The sequence below is a fragment of the Pimephales promelas genome, chromosome 1 (genome assembly GCF_988280905.1).
Source record: "Pimephales promelas chromosome 1, fPimPro1.hap1.1, whole genome shotgun sequence".
Classification (NCBI taxonomy): domain Eukaryota; kingdom Metazoa; phylum Chordata; class Actinopteri; order Cypriniformes; family Leuciscidae; genus Pimephales; species Pimephales promelas.
In genome coordinates this window covers 30,095,415-30,111,740 of record NC_142769.1, presented here as the reverse complement: position 1 = coordinate 30,111,740, position 16,326 = coordinate 30,095,415, and the positions used below count along the sequence as shown (strand labels likewise).

The 16,326-nt window shown below is 37.2% G+C and overlaps 1 protein-coding gene across 17 annotated transcripts in view; it reads left to right on the top strand.

Moving 5' to 3' along the window:
- Positions 1–16,326, top strand: part of dgkza (diacylglycerol kinase, zeta a) — a 117,889-nt gene that overhangs the window by 79,785 nt on the left and 21,778 nt on the right. For 15 of the 17 annotated variants that reach the window (XM_089129455.1, XM_039688020.2, XM_039687942.2 and 12 more), the window contains 3 exons: positions 3,707–3,808; positions 5,840–5,896; positions 10,459–10,493. In XM_089129455.1, the coding sequence (XP_088985581.1) occupies positions 3,707–3,808; positions 5,840–5,896; positions 10,459–10,493 (194 nt within the window). The remainder of the gene's footprint in view (positions 1–3,706; positions 3,809–5,839; positions 5,897–10,458; positions 10,494–16,326) is intronic. The other 2 variants (XM_089129453.1, XM_089129451.1) reach the window with 1 other exon arrangement.

Sequence of the window (16,326 nt, the reverse complement as noted above, 5' to 3'; positions counted from 1 at the left end):
GATTTAATTATTATATTATAAATATTTGGAAAAAAAAATCAATTGACATTGTCTTGTGTAAAACAAATATTTAAGGTCCATCATCACACATGATTTCTATTCAGTAAAGGTCTGTAGTGAGGGTGTATTTGATATTTTAATTTATTTTATTCAATATTATTTAAGCTTAGTGGAATGCTCTGCTAAAAAAAAAAAGAGCAGCGTAAATTTCCATTACTGGTCCAGTCAGGTTAATGTCGGTTAGTGCTGATTTTGTGCTTTTTGACCATTGCAGTCTTGCTGGTTAAGCTTGTAAAAAGCCTGGTGAGGACACCTACAAGCTAGCATTCAATGATGTATCAGTATCCAAAACACAACATACACTACTATTCAAAAGTTTGCGGTCAAGAAGAATTGAATACTTGTATTCAGCAAGGACACCTTAAATTGATCAAAAGTGACAGGAAAGACATTTATAATGTTACAAAAGATTTAGATTTCATATCAATTCTGTTCTTTTGAACTTTCTGTTCTATCTATTAAATTATCTGGAAATTGAATGTATTATGGTTTTCACAAAATATTAAGCAGCACAACTGTTTTCAACATGATTTCTGAAGGATCATGTGTCACTGAAGACTGGAGTGATGATGACTGCTGGCATCACAGGAAGAAATTGCATAATAAATATATACATGTAACGGGGGCTCAGTTGTTATGGTAGGGAGGCGGGAACCAGTGAATGTTCAACAAGTTAAATAATAAAATAAACAAATAAAAAATTAAAGTATAAGCCAGCAGCTCCTCACGGACGACTGCTGGCCACATAAAACAGAAATAAACACAACATAAAATCTGGCCTGTTCCTGCCACTGTCGTCACTCCTCCTTTTATGCTTCCGCTCGATGCAAGACCGGTGAGTCTCACAGGTGTCACTCATTATCACTCACGCCACCCGCCTCTGCCGCTCTCATGTCCCTCGGCCTCGTCCTACTCACTACAATACACATATACAATCTGTACATATATGTACAGTACACAGGCCTATTTATACAGTACCGGTCAAAAGTTCTAATGTGCTGATTTATTATCCATATTGGAAACAGTTGTGCTGCTTAATGTTATGACCTTTGATCTTTTTTTCAGGATATTTTAATGAATAAAAAGTTTAAAAGAACAGCATTTATTTAAAATCTTTTATAACATTATACATCTGTTCAAAAGTTTAGGGTCAGATAAAGTGTGATACCTTGGGGAATTTCGCACTGCTGGAAAAGTCAGAAAGCCAGAACTAACTGTTGTTTGTGTGTGTGTGTGTGTGTGTGTGTGTGTGTGTGTGTGTGTGTGTGTGTGTGTGTGTGTGTGTGTGTGTGTGTGTATGAAGACGTCCGATGCAAAAGCCTCTAAAAGCCACCTCTGTCAAAAATGAGATAATAATATTGTGTGAATGCTCTCCGCACATAGTATACACTCATAAAATACACTTCACTTCGAATTCACTTCAAACTCACTAAATCCCAGCCTCCATTCAAAAATGCTGGTACTTGGGTAAAAACCTATGAAGGAGCCTGATAAATATATATATATATATATATATATATATATATATATATATATATATATATATATATATGTGTGTATTTAGCTCATGCTGGTCAGAAAGAGACTGTAATGATTGATCCGAGAGTGAATGAATAGTTATCTCTGTAAATTTTGTATAATGATCGTTGCCCTCCTGCATCCCCCAGCTGTTTGAAGCTTGTCTGATTGAAACAGAGATGCCGCTTACTGGGCATAAGTCACTTCTGATTATGTCATGTATGTCATTGTATAACCCAACGGATTGGAGCTATTGTTTATGGCTCTCAATGGAAAACATTGAGTGAACCCTCAGAGCACTTTCAGGCCTAAAGCTGCTTCTGTCATGTGTGCTGTGCTGTGATTGTAGGATAACAGTCATCCTTTTGACTTTAGGGGCAGTGGATGCTCGAGATGTACTGATATGCCCTTTATCTCTCTGTATTTGAACTTTAGAAAGTCTTTCTTTTACTTCGCATTTGCAGTAAATGTGTCATTTGTCAGCCTTAATGATTCTAACACTACCTTTTCTCTCACCCTTTTTCTCGGGTTCACTCAGTCACCTGGGTATTTCACATCAAAGCTGAGGCTTTCGTTAATTAGTCTTGTTTACCTTGATAATTGTGTGTTGTTTTTTTATATCTGTTGTGTTAGAAGCACCACAAGCATGCAAAGCTACAAAATGTTGAGATTCTGATTTCCTTATACTGTATATATATATATATATATATATATATATATATATATACTGTAAAAGAAAAAAAGAATCTCAACATTTTGTAGCTTTTACATTTTGTTTTTAGAGGCCGACCAACACAAACCGAGGCATTGGGAAAAAAGTATGTGTGTGTGTGTGTGTGTGTGTATATATATATATATATATATATATATATATATATATATATATATATATGGGTTCTATTCTTGTAAAATGTATAAAAACAGCTTCATCTGTTATTGCAAGAGGCTTGGATTTTATCTTCCTTGTCGATACTTAAATATAGTTTCTGCAGTTTTAATGGCATGTTTGCGAAACCAAAAGTCAGGGAACTTTGGCTCACCTTCTTGTAATTAATCGTGTAATTAAATATCTTTTTTCCTCAGCTCATCCTCCTCCTTTTCCTTCTCATCCTCCTTTTCTCCTTCCATTTTTGTCTTCTTTTTATTTGGATGTTTCACTTCAACATTTTTTTATATATATATATTTAATCAGTGGCACTATGTTGGATTATATTTTTCGGCAACTTTTCAATTCCTGAGTTGTGGTTAGTTGCACACACGCAATCAGTCACACAGGCGCATGGCTGCTGATGCGTTTGGCAGGCATTATTGTATCCCTTAACTCCCTTGGGCATGAAATAACGATCTCTTGCCTATTCAACATTGAACATGCTTATGTTCAATTCAGAATCACACAGAATCGCTCATGAAAGGAATATTAAATTAATAAAAGAGGTAATTAGCCTTTGTGGTGTTAAGTGCTGAGTTTGCCTGGGTGAACTGTGGGTGAACAAAGTGACAGAAAGCATTGTGTTTTCTCTCTCTCTCTCTCTCTCTCTCTCTCTCTCTCTCTCTCTCTCTCTCTCTCTCTCTCTCTCTCTCTCTCTCTCTCTCTCTCTCTCTCTCTCTCTCTCTCTCTCTCTCTTTCTCTTTCTCTCTTGTCTCCGTAATGTTTTTCCACCGGTTATGCTTTTCCACCAAATGAGATCAGACTGCTGCAGGGTGATACATGCACTAGTGGAGATCAAAGGATAGTGTCTCTATCTGTCTCCACCTTCATCTCTTCATTTCCCTTTCTCTCGCATACTATAATTATATACTAAAAACACAAACAATATGCATCTAAACCTACATCTATATTTGTTTAGGATATTCCTCATCTATTAGGTGTGTTTTGTATTAACCAGGCTGCAATTGTGGGCCTTTGCATGTTACTTGTTTTTTTTTTTTTTTTTTTTTTTTTTTTTTTATACTGCAAAGCCTTCCAAGCCTTAAAGAACAAGCACACAGTTAATTCTGATTGGTTAGCAGCTGTACCATGGCATTTGTTTTTGTTGGCTGCTGGTATAATGACTAGCCTGCTGTTATAGTGCCATATACTGTATTCCTCTTGATAATTTATCTGTGTGTGTGTCTGTTGTTTCCTCAGGGCTGCAGAGCTCCAAAGGAAGCGTGTTTCCAGTGACAGTTCTGTGGCAGAAGCACTTGCACACAGTGACTCGCTCAGATCAACCAAAGCAGCTCTCACCAGGTAAGAGCTACAGAGAGAACGTTTATGCTCCTCCAGAACACATCTCTCAAACTCCAGCCACGTGGATCAAGCTTGCTGCCACACACAAAAGTCTTCTTTTTTTCTTTTCCAGGCTTATACAGTTCTTCCTGATTTGCATTTGTATGGCCCTAAGCAGAGTATTGAGTTCTGTGATAGTTATGAGAGATGCTGATCTGTGAATCTCAAGTTGTTCTGTGAAAGAAACCCTCTCTAGCTAAGCTTTATTGTAGCAAAATTATGGTTTATTGATAATATATACATTATGTAGGGCTCGGCAGTATGAAATATCTTATCCGGTAGAGATGTTGCTGCAGTGTTTATACAGTGGTAGATATATTTAGGACTGCTTTATGTTATTTACATTGACGTTTACGTACAAGTTTTAAAGCGCAATGTGTCCCAAACAAGTCGGAATGTGGAAGAACTTGCCATTAATTGTTATTTATGACTGCAGAGCAATGTGTGTATAGCTAATCAGTTATTTTAAAACATTTAGAAACGTTTAAAATCTTTCAATCTTTGTTGCTCATCCAGGCAGTCAGTACCATCCTTTTTACTAATTTATTTGGCTATCTTTTGTTTTTAGCTCACAGGCTAGATTTTAACATTAATTTCAAATGAATACTCGTATCTTTTAGTCGTGTTCCGAATAAAAAACGATGGATGAGGTTCCTTTCATTTTTATCCCTCATGTTACACGGCAGGACAGAAAGATATTAGGCTCTGCTTCATGTAAATGTGTGTGTACGTATATGCATGTGAGATTGGAGAGGATGAGAAAGGTTTTCTGTTAGATTCTCTACAGGGTCTCAGACCTCATAATGACATACAGAGAAAAAAAACGACCACTGGATACAGGCCAAGAGATAAAAATGCAAGAAAGCGGCTGGCTAACCTGTTAGCTTTAACTGCACAGAAAACGTAAGAAGGCATATCACTGCCTGACTGCTCTCTAGTCAGAAACCACAATCACAAATCTCGTTCTTGTGTGAAATCAGCTCTGCAAAGCACAGATGGCTGTCCTGGAGTCACACGCTTCTTTGTGTTCCTAAATGATGGGTTCTTTGGGTCCTATTAAGTTTCTCCTAGGGTCAATAATATCTCTGTAAAGGAAACTCCAGTGTCTGTGGGTCCATTATGTAACATTTGTGTTGGCCATGAACTGATATGCTCCAGTGGGGTCTGGGCCACAACCCTGCCTGAGGGGAGGAATATCTGTCCAGAAAATAGATAATAGAACCACCCCTAGTTTTAATGGAGAAATGTGTCTGGATTACATTACGTCACATGCACATGCTTGATGTCCTCAAAATGTCACACCAACTCAAATGCACAATGCACAAATTCTCAGGTTTTTTTTATTTTTTATTTGTTCCCCTCCTTGTTGTTATATTCTTTTATGTGTGTTTTTATATATCTTTATTTATTAGTTTAATTGTTTTCCATGCTATGTACTGTACTGTATAACCTTCTGATTAGGCTTGTTCTACAGTTTTCTCAGCCCTCACTGCTTAACAGACTCTTTACGTATTTTTTGTATTTGTACATTTGATAATTTTTTTTAAAGGACGATTGCAAGTTTGAAAATCTTCCAATGTCTGTTGATTATTTAAAATGCAACTTTAGCAGTGACGTTACCACAATATTTTAGTACTGAATTAATTTGGTCTTTTGATTTGCACTTTTCACCTGTATATATTTAACAATGCCTAGCCAATTTAACAATACACAGTGATCATGTGTGAATTGTTTGCAGCCAACATAAAAACAAAATGCTTGCTCAGTGTCATGAAAATGACAAAGCAGCTCTAATGCAGCATGTTATTTACAGTATGCAGTACCTAAAGCCTAAAAAACCTAAAATCTATGCTTCTTTTCATTGCTGCAAATCTAGTTTGTTCTGTATCACTGTTATGTTAAAAGATTATTGTTTATGGTAATGTCTTCATGATTTTATACATTCTCATTTATTTATGTTGTTTTTCGTTTAATTCTTTTGTTGTTTTGAAGGGTGGGGGGTGTTCATCGCTCAAATACAACAGCGGCCGATTTCAAACCTACCAGCAGGTGAGACAAAGCTATAAAGTCTATGTTTCTGTATACCTGTCAGTTGTTTCTTCTCAGAGCTACTATACTGTAGATGTTAGTGTTGAAGTGTTCAAAGAGCAGCTCTGTTCTTTTAATCCCAGTCAGGATAGTTTCTGGCAGCCGGTGACTCTTCTTTATGTGAATTATGTGTCATTGCTGCAATGAGGAAATGAAATCCAGCACAGCAGGGCCACACCATGTCTGTTGCTGATTATTATTTTACCAGCCTGTTCTGTTCCTTATTAGGCCCTGCTGTCTCTGTTGACATGACTTTAGAGGGTCGAACTGACACAATCGCACACAAGTACAGTTCTGTGGAGCAAAGAGTAGTAATTTACCATGTTCTGGTCCAGTTAGGCATTTCTAGTCTGGTGTGTTCATGTTTTGTCTTGTCTTGCATTCTCCGGTTTGATGTCTGTCATTCTATTAACTGCTGTTTGCTTTCAGACTAAGGGCAGAGTCACACAGAATGAATTTTTGTGTTCCAATGTGCTGCTTTTTGGTTTTCCATGTTATCATCTCCTAAACTGACATCTTTGACCATTGTGGCACATCTCACTGCTTCTTTAGCATCTTGCATGAGCACCCAATTTTTAAGATGTAGTGTCAAGTTAAAACCCTGCTTTTATTTTATTTGTTAGTAGCTCTTTTTTCCCGACGATATTGTGTGGAATCTGGCTGGGTTTTTTTAAGTTTTTATTTTGGTATTTTTGTGGCACTGGTGAAATAGCATTGACAAAGGACCACGAGCCAGGAATCAAACTCAGGTCCACAGAGGAGGAGTTACGCTATACGTCAAAGCGCTGACAACGGAATCTGGCGTTTGAGCGGCCCATCTTAAAGGGATATTTCACCCAAAACTGAGAATCTTTGGATCACTAACTCACCCCTCATATCATTCCAAACATGTATGACATTTTCTTCTGTGAAGTATGAAAGAAGATAGTTTGAACAGTGTTCATACAATTGAAATAAAGTGTTGATTAACGTTGTGTTTAATACCAAATGGTCCGTCACAAAGGGTTGGTATGACATATAGGGTGAGTAAATGACAGAATTCTCATTCTTTGGTGAACTGCTCTTTAAGAGATGGCTTCAGCATGGTATAGATAAGCACAAAGACAGCTTGTTTAAATTGTGACAGCCTGAAAACCTCAATAATCTGTTCTTATACATCACTATCTCTTTTGTTGCTCATATTCTACATCTCATCAAAACCTCAAATTAGCTTAAGATGCTTGAAAGTTTGATTAAACCAGTATCCTCTCTCTCTTCCTCTCTCTCTCTGTGTATCTTTGTCTACCAGGAAAATTGATTAGGTTTCTGTTGTAGTTGGTTTAACTTTGAGTGAGAATGAGAGCTGTAATTAATTAATGCAATTTTTATGTTGTTTTTCTGTCATACATAAATTAGGGATTTGTGTTTTCCTCTGTAATGGAATTATAGCTGGGCCCATGAGGAGCTCGCATTCTGAGGCAGATTTACATCTGAACACTGATACTCAAAGCAAATAACAACAGGAGGAAACAAGAGCGCGCAAGAGAGATTAGCCCCTTATTTCCTGTGCAGGCTTAACGAACCATCTTTAATGTGGCGTCTGCAAATGGTAAATTGGAAGGACCATAATAAAGGATATATTGATGAGGAGAAGCAAGCGAGGAAAGATACACAAGAGCAGCGAGGGCAGTTTAATGGGGCATCGCAGCCTTCATTATCAAGCTGAGATCCTGATGCTGCCAAAGGCTGATTGGCCTCTAGTGAGCTGAACTTTGACCCTAAGAATCTTCCTATATTGAAGTCTCCTCTATTGGTATTTTATTCATAGCATGGGCCATCAAGCACCCCTAATTAAGACCTGGGGCCAGTTGCATAAACATAGCCATTATGTTAAGACAGTGTCTTAAGAACTAGTATGACCAACTAGCAGTTAGTTAGGGTTAACTTCAGGCCCTGGTTAGGGCTAATCAGACTTACTGTTCCGTTTCAAATTAGACTAATCTATGTTTTTATGTAACTAACTTTAAAAAGTTATAAACAGACTTGAAGAAAAAAAATGGATGAATAACTTAGCAGTTTATGCAACTCACCCCTGTTTTTGTTTTAAGAAAAGACTTCTGTTCATACATCTCAGTGGTAATTAGAGAAGAATGTTCCAGTCCACAATCAATACAGTAAAACTAGCTTGCAAATACCATTTGTCATATTTGTGAGAACTGGTGGGAGCTGGTGATCTGGCTGAATAAATGTCAGGCTGGTCCGGATTCAGATCGCCGTTTCTTTCTAGAGTTAATGAGGGGTTTCTGGACTCATATCGAATAATTGGTCCAATGTCACATTTCTACCCTTTCTGTAAATGTGCTAAATTACTAGCAATTACAGCTAGCAAAAACTCAATAACCCCATTAAAGCTGCCTTGAGCTATATTTTCAATGTTGAGCCTGTGTGTGTGTGCGCTGGGTGTATCAGAGTGTCTTTTAGAGCTGTGTTAGAGTGTGTTGTGAAAGCTGTCTGAGGAACGTCAGTAATTATAGCTGCCGTCTGGGTTACATACCAAGGGATAGTTCAGACATGTTTAAACACTGGATGATCATTTACACTAGGGGACTAAACCGTTACCAGCTTTCCATCCAGGACATGATGGTTAGAGATGCATTTGCCCTGATTTCAGGCACATGTATCATTCAATCTAGAGGATTGAATGACCTCATCAGATCGACTTTGCTCCCCATAATGTCCCAACTCAGCTGCAAGCATTTTTTCCATCTGAGGAAGAAGAGGTTTTATCGAAATGTGGATGCCTAACCGCTGCAAGTTTAGTGATGTGAATTAGCTTGAAATGGTCAAGTTGCTTTTCTCCTGCTGTGTTGATGCTGTGAACTCTCAGACACACAGGAAAATATTGGCTGATCTGAACATTCCTCTCTGACCAGAGATCAGTGTTTTTGTCATGATATATCTATATAGAAAGATACATTTTGATTGATAGCTTTTGATAGCTGAGAGTTATGAGGGATCTGAAATCCACTTACCTGAGCAAATTTCACTGCCTGGAGGCTGAACCTCAGCTGCAAGGCTGGAGGAGACATGCAAACATTCAGCAAAGGTGTGTGTTGGGAAGACATGTCAGAGTCAGCCCAGATTTATTAGTCTGTGAACTGCTTTTAATTATGGGACACGCTCAGATTCCTTAGCAAGGCTAAATCTCTCTCTCTCTCTCTCTCTCTCTCTCTCTCTCATTATTGTTTTTCAATTGACTGTGTTCTGACCTCTCCTAAATACCAGTTACATTTACTGCGAACCTTTCTTGTAAAGAATACCCCTTATTGGGTCCTTCTGTCAGAGGCTGTTACATATTTCCTTGTAGTGTGTTTCTGGCAAAGAAACCTGTCTAAGAGCTGCACAGCTTCTAGCAAAGTTCGAGATCCAAAGCCCTGTGCGCCACTTGTCTCTTTTCCTTAATGTCCCAGCCTTCTTAGTGTGGGGAGGGGAACCCTTTGATCAAAAATTCTTTCAGGTGAGAGCACAGAAAGATGCTCCAGTCAGCTGGAGGTCTGTTGGGGGAAGAGACAGAGAGGAGGTGTAGTGTCAACGATGGCATCATCGTCATAGGCGTGTTCGACTTCGACTGCGTCTGTCCTTACCGATCGGTGATGTATCCCGCTTGCATTTGGGGAGGAGTTAAAAAAGAAGCTGTCAAATCGATCACTTTATGCTTCCCATAGTGGCGCTCTCACGCAGTGTAATATTTCTCAGATAAACAGATGTTTGAATTTTACATGTAGCAAGCAGAAACGCTCTTCATTGAATAGGGTACATGCTGCTTGAGAAAAGATCAAGATAAGGTGTATTATTTAAATACCATTTTTATCCATTTTATTTTGATTAACATAGCATTTGTAATGATATGACATTATGATTAAATGCGCATTAGTGGAACTGATATTGTCATCTGTCTGACCAATTGTGAAATGGCTGTCGTTCTCAGAGCACATCCATTCTGGTAAAATGAGTCTGCTCATTCTCGCTGTACTTTAGTGGCATATCATATGTCAACACCTCGTCAAGTCAGACTGTCACGCACTGCTCAAGATGCCCATTCTGTGCAGTGCAATATGAAGTCAAACAGACGTAATGTCACACTGTTTATGCCACACAGATAGAATTGCAGTGACGCTCATTGAGTTTGCACTCTCTTCTCAATTCATCTCTTGCTCTGAGAGAAGAATATTATCAAGCTTATTTGAAGGTATCATTCTGTTGCTCAATAAATCTCTGAGATGCTGAACATTGAGAAGGGCATAAAAGAGTGCGTATGCATATGCATTGTAGCCATTCTTTCTTTCTAGGACCATTTAAAGATTATTTTAACAGCTTCGCCAGGAAAAACATCAGGAGATGATTCAAGTTGAGATTGATGGCTTCACAGAGTGTGCATCAAGAACTTTAGATTCAGACACGTGCTGTGAAGAGGTCCTCTAAAAGATTTGTGTTTCTTTACTGAAAGTGTTTCAATCACTCAGATGTTTCTGTTTCTCCCGCAGGTCTGAGAAGAGCACCCTGAGCAATGCGAATTCTGGTAAGGAGTTTATGTAGTGCTCTATTTTTGCATTCTGCTCTTCAGTGAATGAATATCATGTGAACTTTGGCTAATAATGTAAAATGGGAACGAATGAATAAATGTAAATGGTAACGCAGCGAGTGATACATTTTTGCATTTCCTTGTGAGAACTAGTTAAAGTCGCATAGACTCTCATGTCTCTGCTAGAAGCAAATTGGGGTCGCTACATATAGTGGAGGAGCAGCTCTTGCTCAGTGAATCATATCTGACTTTCATGGAAGGTGGAAGTTGAGTGTTAAACACTCCTTGGTTTTCGTTTTGTTCCTTTTAATGAGCCGCTGCCTGTCAGGAGAGGGCATGTGCCAAGACTGTGGTGTTTTCCGCTCTCTTGGCACTGGTAGGGGAAGGAAAGGACTGTCTTACAGTCTGTGAGGTGCAGCGAGGCAGAGCAGGTTATCATCACTCACATTGATCCACATTAGAATTCAGCACTAGCTCCAAAGCATCCTGGCATGAGCATAGGAGGAATGCATTTCCAAAACCTGATTTGGCCATGTGCACGCTTTTTCTCTAGACAGGAAAAAAGACTCTTCAATTCCGTAAAGCGGCCGAGTTTTGAGAGCTGGATTGGAGAAGGCATATCTTTAGACACAGGCGTAGATTTAGCCTCGCATTCCTCTCTGCAGCGTGTGTTAGCCCGACATTCCAGCTGGGTGTTTTATTTATTTTTATTTTTTTTACCTCTCGAGGTTTGTGAAGCAACACACAAGATTGCTGGATTAGGAAGGCAAATCTACAAAGGGCATTGCAAGAGAGAGGATATGAGGCACAACCCATCAAACTGACAGGTTTATTGCCCCTCATAAAAATAAGCCCCGCCCCTTTTTTACCCCTCCCGCTCACTTCCGGTCTGACCGCGTGACCGTGGGAAATTCCCACGGTCTCCCCTCCTCTTACCACCCACCAACACCCCTCACCACCACCACCACTTCTGGACTGGTCACGTGATCGTGGGAAAATTTTCCCACGATACGGAACCCCTCACCACCACCAACTCCGCTTCTGGAGAGGTCATGTGATCGTGGGAAAATTATCCCACGAACCACATTTGATGATGTACTTTTACACAATTACACACAGTTTAAAAGTATTAAATAATATTGATTATAATAATAATTATCGTTGTTCAAACACTAAAATGTTAAATTGTTTAGACGTAAAAATAAATAATTAATAAACATTATCAAAATGCCTATTAAAACAGTGTGTATTTACATTACATCAAACAATTATTAAAGGATATCAAAACTTAAAAACATAAAAACTGACTTACGTTCTGTTTTGTTGGTGAAAGAAGAACAAAATTATCCCGTTTAAAGATTAATCACCTCCAAAGATATATCCGACAGCAGCGGTTATCCAAAAGGTATATCCAACAGCAACGCTTTATCCAAAAGATATATACAAAACTTTAGAGATATTCCAAAAGTCCTCCGATTCAAACTTGTGTAAATGTAATTCCGGGGAGCCCAACGAAACACGTCCGAACACTCCTGAAGCAACCCAAGAATGACATCTCGAACCTCTGTACTGTGACCAGACTCAAGCTCCGCCTCTTTGATCCCTCCCACAACACGTGATGAAGATGGGCGTGGAAATAGAAAGTTCCCACGCCTCTTCACGCAGGATTAGAGGAGGAGCGTCCTTGTAGCTCCTCCCAATTCTACAACCATTAATACCAAAAAATGTACAAAATGGTGGAAAAACAATACATTTTCAATCTTTAAGGACGACATAAAACAAATAGGTTTAGTGATTTTTATTAAAAGAAAAATCTTTTACACAGACTTGAAGTTGTACAAACCATATTTAAAACTATAACAAATATTACAAGTTTCAAATACAATAACGTTGTAATATCTTTTAGTATTCTATTAAAAAAAGTTTTCTAAAATACATTTGTTATATTAGTAATATCTTTTAGTGTTTCATTAAAAATACACGGCTTCATATATATTTTATGTTAAAAACCTTTAAAACAGTTAAAAATGCATTAAAAAGTCAAAGATCGGACATTTTACAGAAAAAAGTCAAACAAGTGGGTTTTTCATTAAAGAAAACTGTTTTTCTAAACCATTTTTAAAAAGACTTACGTTTTACAAAACAATTTTTAAAACTATAACAAATATTACAAGTTTCAAATACAATAACATTGTAATATCTTTTAGTGTTCTATTAAACAAAGTTTTCTAAAATACATTTGTTATATTAGTAATATCTTTTAGTGTTTCATTAAAATACACTGCTTCGTATATATTTTATGTTAAAAACCTTTAAAACAGTTTAAAAATGCATTAAAAAGTCAAAGATCGGCCATTTTACAGAAAAAGTCAAACAAGCGGGTTTTTTCATTAAAGAAAACTGTTTTCCTAAACCATTATTTTTTAAAAGACTTACGTTTTACAAAACAGTGTTTAAAACTATAACAAATATTACAAGTTTCAAATACAATAACGTTGTAATATCTTTTAGTGTTCTATTAAAAAAGTTTTCTAAAATACATTTGTTATATTAGTAATATATTTTACTGTTTCATTAAAAATACACGGCTTCATATATATTTTATGTTAAAAAACCTTTAAAACAGTTTAAAGATCGGACATTTTACAGAAAAAAGTCAAACAAATGGGTTTTTCATTAAAGAAAACTGTTTTTCTAAACCATTTTTTAAAAGACGTACGTTTTACAAAACAGTGTTTAAAACTATAACAAATATTACAAGTTTCAAATACAATAAGGTTGTAATATCTTTTAGTGTTCTATTAAAAAAGTTTTCTAAAATACATTTGTTATAATATCTTTCAGTGTTTCATTAAAAATACACTGTTTCATGTAAATGTTAAAACCTTTAAAACAGTTTTTAAAAATGCATTCATATGTGAAAAAAGTCAAAGACCGGTCATTTTACAGAAAAAGTCAAACAAGACAGTTTTTCATTACAGACTTACGTTTACAAAAATTAGAGATATTCCAAAAGGCCTCATGAGGAGCCCCACGAAACACGTCCATTCATCTCGACCGGGAGAAGCCATAGTGACTGTTTGCATGTGTGCATGGAGCCACACGCAGACTCCTCCCACGACACTCCCACATCACGTGACCCCAGTGCATGCGGTATCCATACGTACAACACGTCCACCCCCAACGTCATACGGCGGACTGTTTTAAAAAACGTCCGTTCAGGACAGAGTATGAACTTAAATGAGAGAATTAATGCCTTGCAATGAGGCGCGCTAACCACGCCTCCTCACACGCCCCCGTAGAAGACGCACGCACGACGCATTGGTCCGCGCTCTATTCACGCCCCTGAACGTGCGACAGATTGGTCCACACACACACACACACACACACACGTAAACTCCTCCCATACCTCGGCAGCGGCCGTTCAAACCAGAGCCGTTCAAACTAACCACAAACGCGACGTGCCCTCACTTGGATTTTACGTTACCCAAAGACTCTCGAGAGATGTATTGATGAAGCTGATGGATTTAACTTTTTAGCTCCGAAAAATGACGAGGATCGTGATTAGTGTGTTTTCTCCACGAACCGGAACATATGGATTATATTTTTCATTTGATTGATCATTGTGGATATAAGATTTAACTGTTAAGTTACATGGAATACGACGGAGCACCCACGATTTGGTTTTCACAGAGCTTCTCTTTTCTTAAAGGAGACTTGGATTAACAAGTGGATTAACAAACGGGAAATATATTTTTCATTTGACTGATCGCAGTGGATATAAGATTTAACGTTACATGGAATATACGGCGGAGCACCCACGATTTACACACCAACCTATTTATTTAGTCACTCTAGTGATTTCAATGTTCTATCTACACTCTTGTAAAGCCATTGGATTAACTTTAAAACATACTCTTTATACAGAAATCACTAAGGAAAGCATTGTTTATAAGAAATACACGAAAGTTTGCAAACAGTCATCTTGCTCAGATAGCAGATGGCGCCGTTCACATCCTGTTTTCTCAGATTGTACGTGTTTTAGGTGAAGACTTACAACAACAATACAAATTGTTTAAGTTGACATAAACAAAACACCCCTCTGATCATCCCATAAGTTATAGTAAACATTTACAATGTGTATTTCTGTTTGAGAATCTTCTATGATGCTGAATCACACAAAGTATTAACACAAAAAGTAAGTGTTTTTACATTACCACAGAATCACTCCTGACTATTGCACTGTGAGATGTACCCATTTAAAGCTTGAGTTAAAACTAAACGCATCTTCATACCTGTTGTGCAAACATAATCTCTGATTTTTATCCATATCCTTTACAAGGACAGATAAAATGCTTAAACCCATTTTAAACGAATTTCGGCACGGATATACGCATAATTCTAATCATCCCCGCAGGTCTCCTATTTATAATGGGGGATATCCCCACAATCGTAATGCACACAGATTACAAAATCAAATCATTAATTTAATAACTATCTGCCATACGCGATTTCACCACAGCATGAGTGTTCACCAACTCTTCTCTTAAATTGCGTTGTGTAAGGCAAGCATAAAGCACCGTGGCGATAATACACTCTCGCGTTCAGGAATAGGGACATGACGGAATATTCACTTGCACAATCGGGCCAGCATTGCATTGAATGAAGTTTACCATTTGTTGTACGTATTTTTAGTATTACCAGTTTAACATTCAAGCGATTTTAAACTAACCAGCGCTCGCGCGCTCTCTGGGATGCGCACATTCAAAATCGCCCCATAAACAGATGGCCAGTAACAAAAGTTATTTTTCACGGATTATATTGCTTTAACACACGAAACTATGTCAATTTCGGTCTTCGTGAGTATAAGAATCTAAACATAGTCGGTTTTGTCTTTAATAACCATAAAATGCATGACAGTAGCCTATATAATGAACAGAGTATACCTGCACTGACTCTTAAAGTGACAGCAACCATATGTGTCGTTCATTAATTTTGTGATTTTATACCTTAAGGTTGCCTTTTTTATTATACCCGGTTGAGGACTAGCGATGAAAATTAGCACTTTTAAGCTAACTTACACTTATGTTACTTACACTTGTGGTACATTTACACTTATGTTGATTAATGTAACACTACCCCTTTCAAATAAAGAGAAAATGAAAAAGTACGTTTCAGATATGCAATGTTCGAGCAAAGCTCACGTTGGTGTAAGCTAATCTCACCCACAAACGTTAAACTCTGTGTAGGGATGACCCCAGGCATAGATTTACTAAAATAAACTTTATGGAAGTAATTTTCTAGCTACGAGTATATGCTTTGACACGTAACTATACAATTATATATTCATATTGATCCATGTAGCTTTAAAGTTTCTGTTTGTTTGTTTGTTTTTAACTAATACATTTTATTTTTAACTAACACTTCAACATCCTACACCAATTAAAGAAACATGAGCTAAGAATCTTCTCTAACCCCCAAATAAACAGATAATGGAATATTTGCAATCTACAATATTTTATAAATATGTTAAACATGGTTAACATGACAGTAAAAGTTATAGCGAACCATGCCAAATAAATCATTATTCCATTCTAATTAATAATTTCTTGTGCAGTTTTTTAAATTTTAAATGTTAAAATGGTGGAGATTTTAGCTGTAAACCATGTGCAAATCCCATAGGTGTAAGGAAAATAAAATAGAGAGATAAGTTTACGATATGTTTATAAAATTAATTAAAGTAAAATTAATTAAGTAAATGTAACAGTTCTGTAAATGACTGAACGTTCTTTTAACGTTTTAACATTTCACAAATGTTTAAAACACTAAG